Genomic DNA, 18,352 nt, shown 5'->3' with positions numbered 1-18,352 from the left:
GCAGACAATCACCTTTATGCACATCTTACTCAGCATGACGTGCTCACATTGTTTGCAACTGTCACTAGTCGATATTTGCGTCAGGAAACAGAGGTGCTTCGAAAGGGTCGGATGCTCTTTCAAGAGCTCTGTATCCAGGCAGGTGGTCACACGGCAATGGGCTGGAAAAACACGTCACGAGTTAAGGAGACAGTTAGGACTGGAGCGGACCAGGGAGAGCCGACTGCAAATAAAATGCCCCGTGTTACATTCAGACTACCAAGACTCCAGTAAATGCACTTACCTGATTTGGAACTCAGTTGCTTCCCGACAGAAGAGTCGGCAGTGAATCAGAGCCCTAGGTGCCATGCAGAGAAACGCCGGAGCCCCAGGGAGAGTTAATCAAAAAGGACAGGAGGAACCCACTTCAAATACAGCCGAAATCGAAAAGGAAACCCAAGAGCCGTCACAAGTTTTATTCACACAAGGTCGAATAGGAAACGACAAGTACAGAGGCGATTACATTGGTTTCTACACCGTCTTCGTACACTAGCCGATTTTTAAAAAAAAAACGTGATGTCTGAATAAAAGCAAATGCTATTACAACTTGTCGGCACTTTACAAAATGGTTTGCTCTCCAATAATCTACACATCAAATTGAGCGGCGCCCGTTTCTCTCCCACCCACCCACCCCCCGACCCACTGCGATAAACAAAGCAACAAGATACAGTTCACACGCCACGGGCAAAGCAAATCTACAGCGGCGGTCCTTTTAAAGACGGAAAAGCCATTCGGCGGCCAATGTAGGTTCGGTCACAGTTTCACCCCCTCCGATGCCAGTCCAAACCCGGTTAACTTTACACGGACGAGGCTTCGATTACTAATGCCGACCCGAGTGCGGACTGTTTCGGTCAACCCCCGGTGAGCTGGATTTGGGGAAAGCAGAAAGGAGCAGAGGAACACAAACCAGAGACAGGTGCAAAACAAGGGAGTGCTGCAAACTGACAAGAGCTCCGGGCAACCCAGCTACATCGCAACTGTGTTTCACTAACACCCCACTGCCGGCCTGCCCGCCTTGCCCCCCCACTCCCAACGCCCTAAGCTGAAAGATGTGCACCATCACCAAGGGAGGGGGCAAGGGGGTGGGCTTGTGATGAAAAGTCAAACTTCCACGGCTCAAGTCTTCTGTTGCCCGTCCGCAATTGCAGCACCTCTTGAAACAAAAAAAGAGAGATAAAGAGGATTAATTGTTCAAAGAAGCACTCTGGCTTGCTTTGCACACTTAAGTGCTAGGTCAAATGCTATGGTTAATGCAAGGATCCACCCCTTTTAAAAACACAAGAATGGGGATAACTTTACCCACAGCATTCAAAGCTGACCAACAGAGGGCATTGATGGTGGCAGCTGAGGAAAGAGGGGAGCGGCTCATGCTAGTATTGAAACAAAACACTCATCAGAACACACAAGAATGTCAAATTTCACAATACATAATGTCAGAGAAAAGGCGGCTCATTTGCAGGATAGCCAATTGCAATGGAGACACACCAAGAGGGAACTACCCAAGGTGCTGGATAATCCAAAAGGCTCAAAGCTTGAAGTCCCGTTGGCTTAAAATGGGTCACTCTCAAGTAGGAGTGCACTCGGAATGATCCAACACGCACTGCCAAAACACAAAACTTGAGGTCTTTCGTGTCGTGGATTGCTCAACCACAGGCTTGGCTGGATACAGCCAAAACTCTGTCTGTCACAAAACTCGTGTTGAACTTGACTTCCCCTGTTAGCCCTGACAAGTGTAGGCCAGCAACACTCCAGAGAGGGGTGTAGACACCCCCCACTCTGGGCTGTAGCAGCTCATCTTGTAAATGGGAGGGCGGAGGTGGATGCAATAGGGAACGCCGGTGGTGCCCGTTACCCCTTCAGTACCCTCCCAGGTTGTAGGGCACACTTACCCTGGGTCACCCCTTCCCTATGCACGCCCTTACCCTACCACCACCGCCACCCCCACAAACACAACACTCAGTAGCCCCAAATTTTGCTGCTGTAACCGTTGCTGAGGTGGGCACCGTCCTGGCCGCACCGGAGGTGGGCACCCCGCAGGTAAGGAGGGGGAGGCGGAGGGGGCATGGGGGGAGGAGGGGGGGGGCGGGGGCGGAGGGGGCAGCCCGCGGCGGGGGTCCCGGGCGTAGGGCGGCGGGAGGGGGGGCAGCGGGGGCAAGGGAGGGGGCAGCAGGCGGCGGCCGTACGGGTCGTAGCGGTAGTAGCGGGGGGCGAAGGGGTGGTGGTGGGGGGGCGGCGGGGGGAAGGGCAGGCGGCGGCCACCACCACCACCACTGGGGAAGCCCGGGGGCAACAGGAAGGGGGTGCCCGCCTCGCCGGGGGGCAGGAAGGCGGCGGCGGCGGCGGGAGGGAGGCCGGGCGCCGCGGGGGGGCCCCGCACCGGGTTGGACTTGGAGAGCTGCACGTAGATGCGCTGGCCGGCCAGCTCGGTGCCGCTGAGGGCGCGGATGGCGTCCAGCGCCTGCCGCTCCTTCTCCATGTGCACGAAGGCGTAGTTCTTGACGATGTCGCACTCGACCACGCGGCCGTGCCGCTCGAACAGCGCCTGCAGCTCCCGGGTGCTGGCCGCCTCCGCCACGTTGCCCACGTACAGCTTGGTGGCGTTCCGCAGGCGCGCCGTCGCCAGCTCCACCGTCAGCGGCGAGCCCCGCACCGGGCGGCCCCGCAGCTCCAAGATGGCGCGCTTGGCCTCCGCCTCCTTCTCCATGTGCACGAACGCGTAGCCGCCCAGCACGTCGCACTCGTTCACCAGGCCGTAGGCCTCGAACAGGGCGCGCAGGTCGGCCGCCGGGCACGAGCCCGGCAGGTTGCCCACGAAAATCTTCACCATCTTCCGCGGCTGTCGGAGGCCTCAGGGCCGACTCAGTCGGGCTCCAGGTTGGCCTTCATCGGCGGTCGGTCGGTCGGTCGAGCGGCAGCACCCCACCCTCCGTTCCGTCCGGCAACCTCTCCCGGTGCCAGACTTAAGAGCCGTCTGACCGAAATGGCCGCTTTATATAGCGCCGTCTGACGCCATCACGCAAGCCCGTCGCCATGGGAACGTGCCAACGCGCCATCTCATGGCTCACCCTTTACAGAGGGTACACAACACCAGGTTACAGTCCAACAGGTCCAATTGGAAGCAATAGCTTTGGGAGCGCTGCTCCTTCATCAGGTGGTTGTACAACCTGGTATAACCTGGTGTTGTGTGATTTTTATCATTGCACATCCCTGTCCAACACCTGCATCTGCAAACTTTTACAGAAGAACCTCGATTTTCTGAATATCAGTTATCTGGATGGAGGGGCAGGGTAGGACAGTGTTGGTGGGTGGATGGGTTGCTGCCTAGTGTCTTGAACAAGGAACGACTCATCAGAAAACTCCAAGCCCCTGAGGAGAGGCATTGAATCAATTAACCGAATAATCAATTATTAGAATGAAATAGTGCACGCCCATCTTGTTCGGATAATCGAAGTTCCTCTCTATTTCTGCCTCTTCACTCTTGGCTCGCAGCTTGTGGTTGTGTCCAGAGTATGGGGTGCTGGAAAAGCACAGCGGGTCAGGCAGCACCAGAGGAGCAGGAGAATCGATATTTCTGGCCTTCCTGACTCTATTCTCCTGCTCCTCAGATGCTGCCTGACCCACTGGGCTTTTCCAGCATCAGCCATGATCATAATGAATGGTGGTGCTGGCTCAAAGGGCCAAATGGCCTGCTCCTGCACCTATTGTCACACCCTGATCTCCAGCATCTGCAGTCCTCACTTTCTACTCGCAGCTGGTGGTGAGAGATTCCACCCCCAACTTCCTGAACACCATTGCAAAGTCTGTGAATGCAGAACGTTTATCATAATTCTAAACACTCTATGATCTGTATGCTCCCTCTATGTTATTAGATTAGATTAGTTACAGTGTGGAAACAGGCCCTTCGGCCCAACAAGTCCACACCGACCCGCCAAAGCGCAACCCACCCAGACCCATTCCCCTACATTTACCCCTTCACCTAACACTACGGGCAATTCAGCATAGCCAATTCACCTAACCTGCACATTTTTGGATGGTAGGAGGAAACCGGAGCACCCGGAGGAAAACCATGCAGACACAGGGAGAATGTGCAAAGTTGACACAGACAGTTGCCTGAGGCGGGAATTGAACCCAGGTCTCTGGGGCTGTGAAGCAGCAGTGCTAACCACTGTGCCACTGTGCTGCCCTTATCTTCAAGTTGTCTTCTTGAAGATAAGGCAAGTTATCTTCTGCCTGTACGGCACACAAAACAAATGTTCACTCTATTGTACTTGGGTGCAATAATTCAAATCATTGAACTTGAAAGGTTATCTCTGTTTCTCTCTCCTCAGATACTGCCAGACCTGCTGAACTTCTCCAGCATTTTCTGTTTTTGTTACAATTCTGGAGATTTTCCTGGCAGTAAAAGGGTCATTTCAGAAAGATACATACATTCCAATCCAAAATCATGAGACTTTTAAGGAGAGAATAATATTGATCTTAGTAGCTAGCAGTTAATTCTGTTTGTAGCACAGAAAAATATCTCAAACTGAAGGACTGTGACAATAGTAATTTAGCAAAGGGCCGATCTGTAGGGTGAACAGTCTGTGCTCTCACTGTTTCTAAGCTTGGCCGGTTAGGGATCCTCAAAATTTGGGTGAAAGAATAAAGCGGGACTTTCACTTCAAGTTCCAACGTTGAAGGAATTTCTTCTCCTAGAGACTGTCGAATGTCTGGAATTTTTCTCTGCAACCCTCTGAGAGTTTGGAAGCTAATTCAATTGAAATTTTAAAAAGAGGCAGCCGGAATCTCACTACTGATTCTCACTAACAAGCAGTGAAAGGTGCTTACCTCTTTATTAACAGTGATTACCTCAGGAGATCCAAGATGGCGGCGACTCAGCAAGTCTGAGTTTACAGAGCTCTTCCCAAAACCTGGGTAAAGTGAGTTACTCACCCCCACCACACTTACCAAACCACCCAAAAAAAATTTCTAACCTTAATTAGCTGCTTACTATTATATTTAAGCAGTTTAATATTAAGTGGATAATGAGTAAACCAAAGGGATCCCGCAGCTCTCAGAAAACAAAGACCCCTCCCCCACCCTCCTCTCCTCCTCTGGCTGCAGCTGATGTAAAAACAGGCCTTGAAGAGATGATTGCCAGGCTGGAAACGACACTCGTCAATTTCATCGCAGAATCCAGACAGAGGTGGAATGCATTCGAAGAAAAGCTGCAGAAACACAGCCAGGCTCTCGAGGAACCACAGGGCCGAGTGAAGGGGGCTGAGCTAAAGGCCACGACCTCCGAGGCTGCAGCACAAACAGCTGCAGAACAGGTGCCAGCTCTGGAGCAGAGAGTCCGGGCCTTTGAAATCTACATGGATGACCTGGATAATAGAAATCGGAGAAAGAATATCCGTCTTCTGGGCCTCCCTGAACAAGAAGAGAAGGGACAGTTAGCAGTATTTCTGGAGCGATGGTTGCCCCAGCTTTTAAACCTGGGGGCTGAAACTGACCGGGTAAGGGTGGAGTGGGCCTACCGGGTCGCAGTACGCGGATCTGGCCCAAACCAGCGCCCACGCCCGGTCCTGTTCCGGCTGCAGAGTTATAGGGAGAGGCAGATACTCCTGGACGCCTCCAGAAAGCTTGGAAAGGATCCTAAAGCCATGATCCATGAAGGATCCAAGATTATGTTATTTCAGGACTTCTCCCCGGCTTTGGCACGAAGAAGGAAGGCGTTTGATGAGGTGAAGAAATGTTTAAGGGACTTAGATATTCAATACACCTTACGCTACCCAGCGACGTTATGCTTTACCCACGAAGGATCCGAGTATAATTTTAGATCATCGGAAGAGGCCAAGAAACTTTTAGACTCGGTTAAATAAATCGTAAGAGACAATTTATGTTGGCTTGCCTCTCCCACACTCCGTGGGGAGAAATGGTTACTTTATTCTACTTTACTTTTGCCTCTGGGAGCAGGGTTGTCTTCCTTGCTATGTTATTATACTTAACTGTAATCTGTTGGAATTGTAATTTTATAGTTGTGTGTTTGTACGTGGCATTGATGCTATTAGATATACTCAGGTATGGGTGGGGTGGAGTGGGGGTGCGGCGTTCACTGTTAACTCTAGCTCGGTATTATATCTAAATCCTATTAAGGAGCGCCCGGGTCGAGGGTGGGACACTGTTTGGGAGAGGATATGGTGGACCTTTAGAAAGGTAGTAAGGCCCCCTGAGAACAAGGGGGAAGATCTCCATTCAAACATGTTTAATTTTTTTTTTGTTTGTTCTTATTGTTTGGAAATAGCTTCCTTTTAATCATACTGTTATGAGTGTATTAGAGAACATTTTCTCTTATTTGAAGGATGTAAGCGACTCAACTATACACTCTGGATGATTGTGGATTAGTTGAATTTTGATGATTATATATTTAAGATCTATTTTTATATTAATGTTTGTGCTTGAAAATTCTGCTTATTTTTGTAAATTTGTCAAAATGTTAAATTCCCAATAAAAATATCTATATATAATGGAAGGTCAAAACACAGCTCACCTCACCAAGTTATATATATTTTTTAAAAAAAACTTTTCACTGCAAGGCACCCAGATTTAAAAAAAACACAAATATATTTTCCAACAGGTTTTTTTTTAACAATTACTCTGTACCGTCCAGTGGACTTTATCTTTCTCACGGCGGGGGTCACCTCGGAGTTTTCAGTTTTCAATAATCTCCCGATTTTAAGGAACCGAAGGGGTCGATTTAAATGATGGGTAATTTTCTTTTTTCTTAAAAAAAAATTTTATTTTTGAAAAATTCCGTTGAGGCAGGTGGCGGGAAACAGCTTCACGCGGATTTTCAACTGGGAACGCGTTGACGTCATGACGCAGAAAGCCGGTGGCATCACCTCGCCCACGGCCGGGTCAACAGGGTCAGAGACAACAGTTGGGTCGCCATATTGGTGGGGCGACCAGAACGGCTGCGGTTGCTGACACCGAGAAGCATGCGCAGAGCACTGGCCCGTCGTCCCCGGTCAATGACGGCCGCCTCATTGGTAGGGGCGCGCCCCCACCCGAAGCGTCATCACGTCGCCGTCCGGAAGACAGTGTTCGCTGACAACGAGAAGCATGCGCAGTGAAGCGCCTGCTCCATTGATAATTGCTGGGGAAGTTCAGCTTCTGGGCAGGCAAAGCAGAGTTAATGCTTCTCGTCTAGTGACTCTTCAGATACAGCCCTGCTGAATTTCTCCAGCAATAGTTTTTTGAGATCTTTAGCATCAGCAGTTTTTTTTGTATCAGTGGAAAATAAATTCTGGTCGAGCTGGCAATGTCCACATCTCATGAATGAAGGAGGAAATGTGCCTCCTCATTGTTGTAGATATTTTCTAGTCAACATGATTCAGAGATGATATTACATGCATCTGGAGCAAAAGGACTTTATTAACCCAGACCTTCCTGGCTGAGATGGAGGGAGATTACCACAAGAGACAACCCCCAACCATCATCAAAGGTAGTCTGGAGAGAGATGCAGTGGTTCTTAGTGAGGTTCGTCCTCTGTTCAGCAGGATGCACACGGAGACAAGCATTGACTGTGCCTGGAGGACCGTCGCCTCTGTGAAAGTTATTATTTAGTCTGCCTGAAACCTTTTGGTCTCTCAGAGCAAGGAATTGACCTCAACCAAGTGTTCCAAGGTCCAGGATTATTACAGAATCCCTACAGTGTGTAAGCCAGCTACTCAGACCATTGGGTCCACGCTGATCCACCAAACAAGCACCACACCCAGATTTACCCCCATCCCTGTCATCCTATATTTCCTGTGGCTAATCCACTTACCGGGCGCGTTTTTGGGTTGTGAGAAGAAACTGGAGCACCCGGAGGTAACCCATACAGACCAGGCGAGAATGTGTAAACTCTGCACAGTTACCCAAGGGTAGAATTGAAACTGAGTTCCTGGCACTGTGAGGCAACAGTGCTAACCATAAAGTTTGGGTCAGCTGCTGCCGAGGTGCAGTGGGTAACGATTGCCGCCATAGGTCTTTCTGCTAAAGTTAAATGAAGATCCACTCAGTTATTTGACCCTCCCAGCCCTCAAATGTATGTAAATATAGCCTTGTACAAGTAACCTCCCTGCTATAGGAAAAACGTTGTTAAAACTTGAAAGGGTTCAGAAAATATTTACAAGGATGTTGCTATGAATGGAGCATTTGAAATAGGAGAGGCTGAGTAGACAGTAGGCTACTTTCCCTGAAGTGGCGGAGGCTGAGGGTCACCTTATAGAGGTTTATAAAATCATCACCCAACACCAGGTTATAGTCCAACAAGGTTAATTGGAAGCACTAGTTTTTGGAGCGCTGTTCCTTCATCAGATGGTTGTGGAGTACACGATTTAAGACACAGAATTTATAGCAAAAGTTTACAATGTGATGTAACTGAAATTATACATAAAAAACACCTTGAATGTTTGTCAAGTCTTTCATCTGTTAGAATGACCATGTTAGTTTCGCTTCTTTCATATGTAAATTGCAAAACATTTTTAATAAGTTACATTTTCAAGTGAAGATTAGATTCCCTACAGTGTGGAAACAGGCCCTTCGGCCCAACAAGTCCACACTGACCCTCTGAAGAGCAACCCACCCAGACCCATTCCCCTCTGACTAATGCACCTAACACTATGGGTAACTTAGCATGGTCAATTCACTTGACCTCATAGAGACTAGCTCACTGCCTTTATTCCTGATGAAGGGCTTTTGCCCGAAACGTCGATTTCGCTGCACTTTGGATGCTGCCTGAACTGCTGTGCTCTTCCAGCACCACTGATCCAGAATTCACTTGACCTGCACATCTTAGGATTGTAGGAGGAAACCAGAGCAAACCCATGCAAACACCGGGAAAATGTGCAAACTCCACACAGACAGTTGTCCAAGGGGAAATTGAACCCGGGTCTGTGGCACTGTGAGGCAGCAGTGCTAACCACTGAGCCACCATGCCACCCTAACAATTGGTGTCTGCCCAGATAATGTATTGAAGGTGTTAGCTCCCTATGTGCTCTTGTCTGTGCCATAACGTTTAGACTGATACTAATCTAAAAAATAAATCTTAAATTGCGGTCGGGTTCTTAGTCAGGTGGAGGAACAGAGGGATCTTGGGGTCTATGTGCATAGATCTTTGAAAGTTGCCACTCAGGTGGATAGAGCTTGTAAGAAGGCCTATGGTGTATTAGCGTTCATTAGCAGACGGATTGAATTCAAGAGTCGTGAAGTGATGTTGCAGCTGTACAGGACTTTGGTTAGGCCACATTTGGAGTACTGTGTGCAGTTCTGGTCGCCTCACTTTAGGAAAGATGTGGAAGCTTTGGAGAGGGTGCAGAGAACATTTACCAGGATGGTGCCTGGAATGGAGAATAGGTCGTACGAGGATAGGTTGAGAGTTCTCGGCCTTTTCTCGTTGGAACGGCGAAGGATGAGGGGTGACTTGATAGAGGTTTATAAGATGATCAGAGGAATAGATAGAGTAGACAGTCAGAAACTTTTTCCCCGGGTACAACAGTGTTACAAGGGGACATAAATTTAAGGTGAAGGGTGGAAGGTATAGGGGAGATGTCAGGGGTGGGTTCTTTACCCAGAGAGTGGTGGGGGCATGGAATGCGCTGCCCGTGGGAGTGGTAGAGTCAGAATCATTGTCGACCTTTAAGCGGCAATTGGATAGGTACATGGATGAGTGCTTAATCTAGGATAGATGTTCGGCACAACATCGTGGGCCGAAGGGCCTGTTCTGTGCTGTATTGTTCTACGTTCTATGAGCAAAGCACAATGTAACTTCCAATGTTACAAGGGTTCAGAAAAGCTATACAAGGATGTTGCCAGGAATGGAGCATTTGAGATACAGGGAGAGGCTGAATAGACAGTGGGCCATTTTCCCTGGAGCAGCGGAGGCTGAGGGGTGACTTTGTAGAGGTTTATAAAATCATGAGGGACATGTATGGAGTGAATAGCCAAGGTGTTTTTCCAAAGTTAGTGGAATTCAAATGTAAAGGACATAGGTTTGATGTGACAGTGAAAAGGCATCTGAGTGGCAACTTTTTCATGCGAGGGGGGCGGGGACACGTGTTGGAGGCGAAAGGGGCGGGTCCCGGGTAAGGCGGGAACCCCTGTTTGAATGCGAAGGGGGCGGGGACATGTATTGGACGCGATGGGAGGGGTGTGGCCGTACGCCGACAGACGCGTACCAACGTCCAAGGAAGGCGGGGCTCGAGGTGGTGACGAACGGACGCAAGGGGGCGTGTCCACGCACAGGCAACGCCCTTCGCTATAAATAGGGCGGCCATTTTGAGGCGAGAGCTTAGTCCGTTGCCGGTCGCGGGAAGACGCTGCTTGTTGTTGGGGGGGGGAGGGGAAGGGACAGGGAAGGGGGGGGGGGGTGAGGCGGCGACAAGATGGTGAAGATCTTCGTGGGCAACCTGTCGCGCTACTGCAGCCCGAGCGAGCTGCGCAGCATGTTCGAGAAGTACGGCGAGGTGAGCGAGTGCGAGGTGGTGCGCAACTACGCGTTCGTGCACATGGAGAAGCTGAGCCAGGCGACGCGCGCCATCAAGGCGCTGCACCGGAGCAACGTGCACGGCGCGCACATCACGGTGGGCGTGGCCAACGCGCGCACGCGCAACACCACCAAGGTCTTCGTGGGCAACCTGGCGGAGCCGGTGTCGGGCGCCGCCATCAAGGAGCTCTTCCAGCGCTTCGGCCGGGTGGTCGACCTGGACGTGGCGCGCACCTTCGCCTTCGTCTACATGGAGCAGGAGCGCCAGGCGCTGGCCGCCATCCAGGCCCTGGACGGCACCCCGCTGAAGGGCCAGAACATGTTCGTGCAGCTCTCCCGCTCCAACCCGAGCCGCGAGTCGTGGGACCTGGGCGGCGCCGGCGGCCCCCAGCAGCAGCCGCAGCAGTACCGGGACGAGGCGGGCCCGTACCCGCCCTCCAGGCCTCCGTCGGCCGGCCACCACTACTACTACTACGAGGACGACCAGGCCGGCTACTACGACCCGTACCGGCCCCCTCCGCCCCGGGGCGGGGGCCGGCCGCCCCCGTTCGGGCCTCACTCGGCTTACCAGGACCACCGCCGGGCCCCTCCCGGCATGATGAGGCCCGTGCCCCCTCCGCCGCCGCAGTACCTGAGGGCCCCTTACCTGAACGGCTACGGCTCCAGGCTTCGTGGTTACTGAAGATTTTTTTAGGGCGGGGGGGGGAGGGTTGAGGTGTTAGATCTGCGGGTGGGCGAAGGGCTGTCTACCTCGACCCCCCTCCTCTCCCTCCATCTCTCCCCTTCTCTTATCCCCCCCCCTCCCGAAGACTCCCCATAGAGAACGAGCAAGATTCCACCCCCGCATCACCACTCGCAGGCTGCTCCTGGGTGGGATAGAGGGATTAAGAAGGCCCACTGAAGCTTTGCGAGGTGTTTTTGTTGGGGTTGGGGGGGGGGGAAGAGAAAGAATGCGAAGAGATCGCCATCTAGAAATAGTCTTTGTTTGCTGGGAGGTTGTGCAGGTTCCCTGATACAAAGCCATGGGGAGGGGGGGGGAAATTGTGAATCTCACCTTAAAGTTAGCAGGCTTGGTGGGGTGGGGGGGTCTTGGGACAAGGCTGGATGGGCTTTGACAATTCACTATCACCACCTCTAGTACTCTAGGCCTACAGCAATCAAACAGACGACCCCCCCCCTTATTTTGTTTAGCTTTTCATCTTTTCTGTGGTGGGTTTTCCTTATCCTTTTATGTTTTAAGTTCACTACCCTTTTGTGTCTCTACCATTTCTCCCAGCTATCATGCAAACCTGTTTCTCTTTTGCCAGATCCCCTTCCTCTTTTTTTTAGAGAGCCGTTTGAGTTCCTGCTTGGAAAAAGTCACTCAGCAGCGAAGATTAATGGGATTGGTGGGGGTGGGGGAGTGGAATGATTACAGGAGGAACTGAGATGACACCGAGCCGAGACAGGCTGCTGGATGCAATTTGACTTTCTGAAGGAGCGTCAGTCTGTCTGATCCTTGTAGATTTTGGAGCCAGCTGTTCTGCTTATTCTCTGGGGGATGGCAGTGGTCTGAGTTCATTCGGTGACTTGCATTGTTTGGAGTGAGGGCTGGAACTGGGACTCATTCACGTCTCTGCTATAGCGGGGGACCCGATAACTACAGTTTGGAATCACCTGGGGCTTTGAAGGAAGGGGCTGGAACTGGGACTGGCGCTGTTATCCTGAGGAAGTCTTCTAACTTCATTGTCTGCTCAAGATTCATTCTTCTGATTGGGGAGGGGGGTGGGTCTGTTAATGGGAATTTATCCAGCACTTGTAGTGGGCACATTCATGGTTTATTAATGTTTTTGTTCACGGGGGGGGTGGGGGGGTTGATTTCTGAAATGGAATCAAAGATCTTATGGGGTGAATTTCACTGATTTGTATGTAACTTGCATGTTTTCATGGGGGTTAGTGGGTCTTTGAGCACATGTAATGGGGGGTTGGGATTCTTGCTTATTTACTGGGGATGTTTTTCTGGAATGGGCTGTAATGAACCTTGTAACAGAGAACCCCAGCTGCAATTTGCTGTGTAATTCCTGGCTGTTTTCCTGTGATGGGGTAGATGGGTCTTTACTTGATGCTTTGTGTACTTTTTGGGGTTAGGGAGTAGTGTCTCTGTAAAGTGTTTCTGGAGGGGGGTGGGGTGTGAATTGTAATGTAGTAGTCAACTTGCTTTGGGGGTTTTCCTGATCTTTAAGCATTGCTGTCTTTTTCTTTTTTTCAAAGAAAAAAACAGGCTCACTATGCCGTTTTGTCAAAATTATAAAGCTAGTGTAAAGGCTTTTTTGCGTCTGGCTTTTTATTCAACCTCTTTCAGTGAACTCAGTCCTGGCTTTCAGGAAACTCTCCCTTTGGTGTTGGGTGCTATCACAAGAGTATTTGGATCTACCTGATTGGGTTTAGAGTGCCACTAGCAAATTCTGGGGCTGTTAGTGTCATCTGGGCTTACCGTGACACTCATGGGGGCTGCACTCGTAGATCCACATGGAGGGTCTGGTTTATTGTGGCACTCGGGGTTACACTCTTAGAACTGCAAGTAGGGTCTGGGCTGAACTGTGACACTCATGGGTGCCTCATTTTCAGAGTCGCATGCAGAGTCTGGGCTTACTGTGAACTAACGGGCTGCACTTTTGAGGGCCATAGAAAGTGTCTGGGCTGCACTTAGAGTCATAGAAGTACAGCACAGAAACAGACCTTTCAGTCCAACTCGTCCATGAGATCAGAAATCCTAACCTAGTCCCATTTACCGGCACTTAGCTCATGTCCCTCTGAACCCTTCCTATTCATAAACCCTTCCGATGTTTTTTAAATGCTGTAATTATACCAGCGACCTCCCTTTTCACTGGCAGCTCATTATATACGTGTGCCACTATGTGGAAAACATTGTCTTTGAGGTCCCTTTTATATCTTCCTTCTCTCACCCTAAAGCTATGTTCTCTTATTCTGGGCTCACCCACCTCAGGGGAAAAGACCTTGTCTATTTATACTATCTATGCTCCTTGTGATTTTATAAACCTCTAAGGTCACTCCTCAACCTTCAATGTTTCAGGGAAAACAGCCCCAGCCTGTTCAGCATCTCCCTAGAACTTAAATTTCCAACCCTGAAAACATCCTTTTAAATGTCTTCTGAGCCCTTACAAGTTTCATAACTTGGGAGACCAGAATTGCGCGCATTGTTCCAAAAGCGGCCTAACTGATGTCCTGTGCAACTGTAACATGACCTCCCAACCCCTGTACTGAATGCTCTGACCAATAAAGGAAAGCATACTAAACACCGCCTTCACAATCCTGTCTGCCTGTGACTCCCCTTTCAAGCAACAATGAATCTGCACTCCCAAGGTCTCTCTGGTCAGTAGCAATCAGAACCTTACCAATAAGTGTATAAGTCCTGCCCTGATTGGCTTTTTCTCGCATTTACCTGAATTAAATTCCATCTGTCAATCCTCAGCCTATTGACCCATCTGATCAAGATCCCATTGTAGGGTCTGGGGTTACGATGACCTTCACAGGGGCTGCACTTGTAGGGCCATAAGTGGGTTTGAACTGTGCCAATGCTGTCACAGGAAGGGTCTGGCCTTGCTGAGGCATTCAAGGGGCTGCAGTTAGAGCTGCAAGTAGGCTCTTGCATCACTAACATCATGGGGCTGCACGTTTGAGGCATAGCGAGAGTCTGGGCTGCACTTCGTGTCACATGTTGGGTCTGGGATTACTGTGATTCTCATGGGGGCTGCACTTGTAGAGCTACAGGTAGGGTCTGCACTAGCTGGATTATGGGCTGCACTTGCAGAACCCTAGCTGGAGTCTGGGCTTGCTGTGACACTCAAGGCTGCATTTGTAACATGAGGTGGCACAGTGGTTAGCACTGCTGCCTCTGTGCCAGGGACCCAAGTTCAATTCTCGCTTTGGGCAACTGTCTGTGTGGAGTTTGCACATTCTGTGTCTGCGTGGGTTTTCTCCAGGTGCTTCAGTTTCCTCCCACAGTCCAAAGATGTGCAGGTTAGGTGAATTGGCCATGCTAAATTACCAGTTGTTAGGTGAAGGGGGTAAATGTAGGGGAATGGGTCTGGGTGGGTTTCTCTTTGAAGGGTCGGTGTGGACTTGGGCTGAAGGGCCTGTTTCCATACTCATCTGATCATAGAAAGCATCTGGGTTTGCCAATCCCTCTTGTAGGGTCTGGTTTATTACGGCACTTGGCTACTCTCGTGGAACCACAAGTAAGATTTGGGATAACTGACACCACATGGTCTGTCTTTCAGTATCACATGTAAAGTCTGGGTTTATTGTGACATTCATGGGCTACATTTCAGAGAGCCACAGGGCTGCCCTTACACTCAGGATCTGACCTTGCTGAAATCTTCATGGGGCTGTGGTTGTAGAGCTACAAGTGGGCTCTGGTATTACTATGATATCATGGGGGCTGCACTTTTCAGAGACGTAGCTAGGGTCTGGGCTGCACTTAATGTCACATGTAGGGTCTGGAATTGCTGTAATAAACGGTGGTAGTGTGGAGGGTATTGCACTTGCAGAGCCATAGGTGGGGTCTGGCCAATGCTTAGTGTCACCAGTAGGAACTGGGATTGTCACAATGCTGATGGGATTGCACTTGTAGAGCTGTAAAGCTGGTCTGGACTTATTATGACACTGCACTATTGAGAGCCTTGGGGTCTGGGCTGCACTTATTGTGTCACACGTAGGGTCTGGGATTACTCTGTTTCTCGGGAGGGCTGCTCCTGTAGAGCTGCAGGGAGAGTCTGGACTAGCAGAGTCTGTGGCTGCACTTGGGAAAACTTGGATTAGTTGTACCTTCAATGGGGTCTGGGCTTTGTGATGAGTGAGTTTGACAGCAAAAGGGTAGGGTCTGCCCTGTACTCATATTACAGGTAGGGTCTGACATTGGTGAGACTTGTGGGGCTGCACTTGTACAGCTGCAAGTACACCCTGGCATTACTCTGACATCAGGGGGGCTGCACCTTTGAGTGTCATAAATATGGCTTTGGCTGCACTTAGTTTCACATTGTTAGGGTCAGGGCTTGTTGTGATCCTCAGTGAGGCTGTATTTGTACAGTCACGTATGGTCTGGAATTACTTTGCCTCTCGGGGTTGCACCTGCAGAACCACATGTAGGATTTGGGCTTGTGGCACCTTTTGGGTTGGGATTCTGTTGCTTTCTCAATGCCTCTGGGTTTGTTTATGGTCCACCAGCAATGTGTAGGCTTGTGATGCCTTTCATGGGAACAGCATTTCTTGTGCCACATATCGGATCTGGGCTTGTGATACTTCTAACAGGAAGAAAGCTGGGCTTAGGGTGCCATTAGCGAACAGATGTCTGGGCTTAGTGTCATGGGTTTTTTGCCTCCCAGTGCCCGCTTGTAGGTGTTAACTGGAGGTGATGGTAGAAGCAGCTGGAGCAAAGGCGGGTAAGTGTATTTTCTTCATCTTTCCATTTTGGAAAGCAACATTCTTGGTGTTAAATAGTCTTTTGGTTTCACTGGCACCCAGCAGACTGGGCCGATTGAATGTGCAGAAAGATATAAAGCCTCCGATCGAACAGATTGAGCGTGGCTGGCTCAAGAGATGAGATCTGGTGTTGCTCAGGGTCAAAACCCAACCAGCAATGCTCGATGGTAGAGATTGAAGGAAATTGGATGTTGGGATGTTTTAAAAGACCCAGCGCTGAGTTGAGGCAGTAAAGTTGTTCTGCCACTTCAGAAATTGTGCAATTCTGGTTGCTGGGCTATACATACACATTGCAGTGATGTAAAAGCTGGCGACCAGAGTGGCTGAAGCTACTGGGTTGTGTGGGGTACTTCAATAAGTTGGATGCTTTTGCGCTGAGCAGCAGAAAATTAAGTTGGGAGGAAGGGGAGTTTTTCAGTCTCCGGTGGCATCTGAGGGGCACTGGCTGGTGCATGGATATAATGAACTGCCAAAGGAATGGTGGAAACTGGAACAATTGCAATGTTTAAAAGGCATCTGGGTGGGTACATGAATAGAGGAGAAAGTGAGGACAGCAGATGCTGGAGATCAGAGCTGAAAATGTGTTGCTGGAAAAGCGCAGCAGGTCAGGCAGCATCCAAGGAACAGGAAATTCGACGTTTCGGGCATAAGCCCTTCATCAGGAATGAGGAAAGTGTCCTGCAGGCTAAGATAAAAGGTAGGGAGGAGGGACTTGGGGAAGGGGCGATGGAGATGTGATAGGTGGAAGGAGACCAAGGTGAGGGTGATAGGCCGGAGTGGGGGTGGGGCGGAGAGGTCAGGAAGGAGATTGCAGGTTAGGAGGGCGGTGCTGAGTTCGAGGGAATCGACTGAGACAAGGTGGGGCGAGGGGAAATGAGGAAAATGGAGAAATCTGAGTTCATCCCTTGTGGTTGGAGGGTTCCCAGGCAGAAGATGAGGCGCTCTTCCTGTAACCGTCGTGTTATGTTCTGGCGATGGAGGAGTCAAGGACCTGCATGTCCTCGGTGGAGTGGGAGGGGGAGTTAGTGTTGAGCCACGGGGTTGTTGGGTTGGTTGGTCTGGGTGTCCCAGCGGTGTTCTCTGAAGCGTTCCGCAAGTAGGCGGCCAATGTAGAGGTGGCTACATCGGGTGCAGCGGATGCAATAGATGATGTGTGTGGAGGTGCAGGTGAATTTGTGGTGGATATGGAAGGATCCCTTGGGGCCTTGGAGGGAAGTGAGGGGGGGAAGTGTGGGCGCAAGTTTTGCATTTCTTGCGGTTGCAGGGGAAGGTGCCGGGAGTGGAGGTTGGGTTGGTGGGGGGGGTGGTGTGGATCTGACGATGGAGTCACAGAGGGAGTGGTCTTTTCGGAACGCTGATAGGGGAGGGAAATATATCCCTGGTGGTGGGGTCTGTTTGGAGGTGGCGGAAATGACGGCGGATGATACGTTGTATGCGGAGGTTGGTGGGGTGGTAGGTGAGAACCAGTGGGGTTCTGTCCTGGTGGTGGTTGGAGGGGCCGGGCTCAAGGATGGAGGAGCGGGAAGTGGAGGAGATGCAGTGGAGGGCATCGTCGATCACGTCTGGGGGGAATCTGCGGTCCCTGAAGAAGGAGGCCATCTGGGCTGTACGGTATTGGAACTGTTCCTCCTGGGAGCAGATGCGGTGGAGGCGAAGGAGTTGGGAATATGGGATGGTGTTTTTACAGGGTGGGAGGAGGTGTAGTCTAGGTAGCTGTGGGAGTCAGTCGATTTATAGTAAATGTCCGTGTTGATTCGGTTGCCCGAGATAGAAATGGAGATGTCTAGGAAGGGGAAGGGAGGAGTCTGAGACGGTCCAGGGGAATTTGAGGTCGGGGTGGAAGGTGTTGGTAAAGTGGATGAACTGTTCAACCTCCTCGTGGGAGCACGAGGCAGCGCCGATACAGTCGTTGATGTAGCGGAGGAAAAGGTGGGGGATGGTGCCAGTGTAGTTGCAGAAGATGGACTTTTCCACATATCCTACGAAGAGACAGGCATAGCTGGGGCCCATGTGGGTGCCCATGGCAACTCCTTTGGTTTGGAGGAAGTGGGAGGATTGGAAAGAGAAGTTCAGGGTGAGGACCAGTTCAGTCAGTCGAAGGAGGGTGTCAGTGGAAGGGTACTGGTTGGTACGGCGGGAAAGGAAGAAGCGGAGGGCTTTGAGTCCTTCGTGATGGGGGATGGAGGTGTACAGGGACTGGATGTCAATCGTGAAGATAAGGCGTTGGGGACTGGGGAAGAGAAAATCCTGGAGGAGGTGGAGGGCGTGGGTGGTGTCCCGAGCGTAGGTGGGGAGTTCTTGGACTAAGGGGGACAGAACCGTGTC

At 50.8% G+C, this 18,352-nt stretch overlaps 2 protein-coding genes across 2 annotated transcripts; one reads left to right on the top strand and one right to left on the bottom strand.

Annotated features, from left to right (window-relative positions):
* Positions 1 to 440: 440 nt before the first annotated feature.
* On the bottom strand, positions 441 to 3,003 carry LOC132836221 (RNA-binding protein 4.1-like). Its single transcript, XM_060855550.1, has one exon. It carries the CDS (start codon positions 2,864 to 2,866, stop codon positions 1,958 to 1,960), a length of 909 nt encoding a protein of 302 aa, XP_060711533.1. The 5' UTR covers positions 2,867 to 3,003; the 3' UTR covers positions 441 to 1,957.
* Positions 3,004 to 10,414: 7,411 nt separating this feature from the next.
* LOC132836298 (RNA-binding protein lark-like) lies at positions 10,415 to 12,328 on the top strand. Its single transcript, XM_060855702.1, has one exon. The coding sequence runs from the start codon at positions 10,446 to 10,448 to the stop codon at positions 11,226 to 11,228; it is 783 nt and encodes a 260-aa protein (XP_060711685.1). The 5' UTR covers positions 10,415 to 10,445; the 3' UTR covers positions 11,229 to 12,328.
* Positions 12,329 to 18,352: the final 6,024 nt, after the last annotated feature.

Source organism: Hemiscyllium ocellatum, chromosome 46 (assembly GCF_020745735.1).
Source record: "Hemiscyllium ocellatum isolate sHemOce1 chromosome 46, sHemOce1.pat.X.cur, whole genome shotgun sequence".
Classification (NCBI taxonomy): domain Eukaryota; kingdom Metazoa; phylum Chordata; class Chondrichthyes; order Orectolobiformes; family Hemiscylliidae; genus Hemiscyllium; species Hemiscyllium ocellatum.
This window is presented reverse-complemented; position numbering and strand designations above follow the sequence as displayed.

What these genes read in the sequence shown, in the direction of transcription:
- LOC132836221 (XM_060855550.1), bottom strand. Translation starts at nt 2,866, where the DNA reads ATGGTGAAGATTTTCGTGGGCAACCTGCCGGGCTCGTGCCCGGCGGCC.
- LOC132836298 (XM_060855702.1), top strand. Translation starts at nt 10,446, where the DNA reads ATGGTGAAGATCTTCGTGGGCAACCTGTCGCGCTACTGCAGCCCGAGC.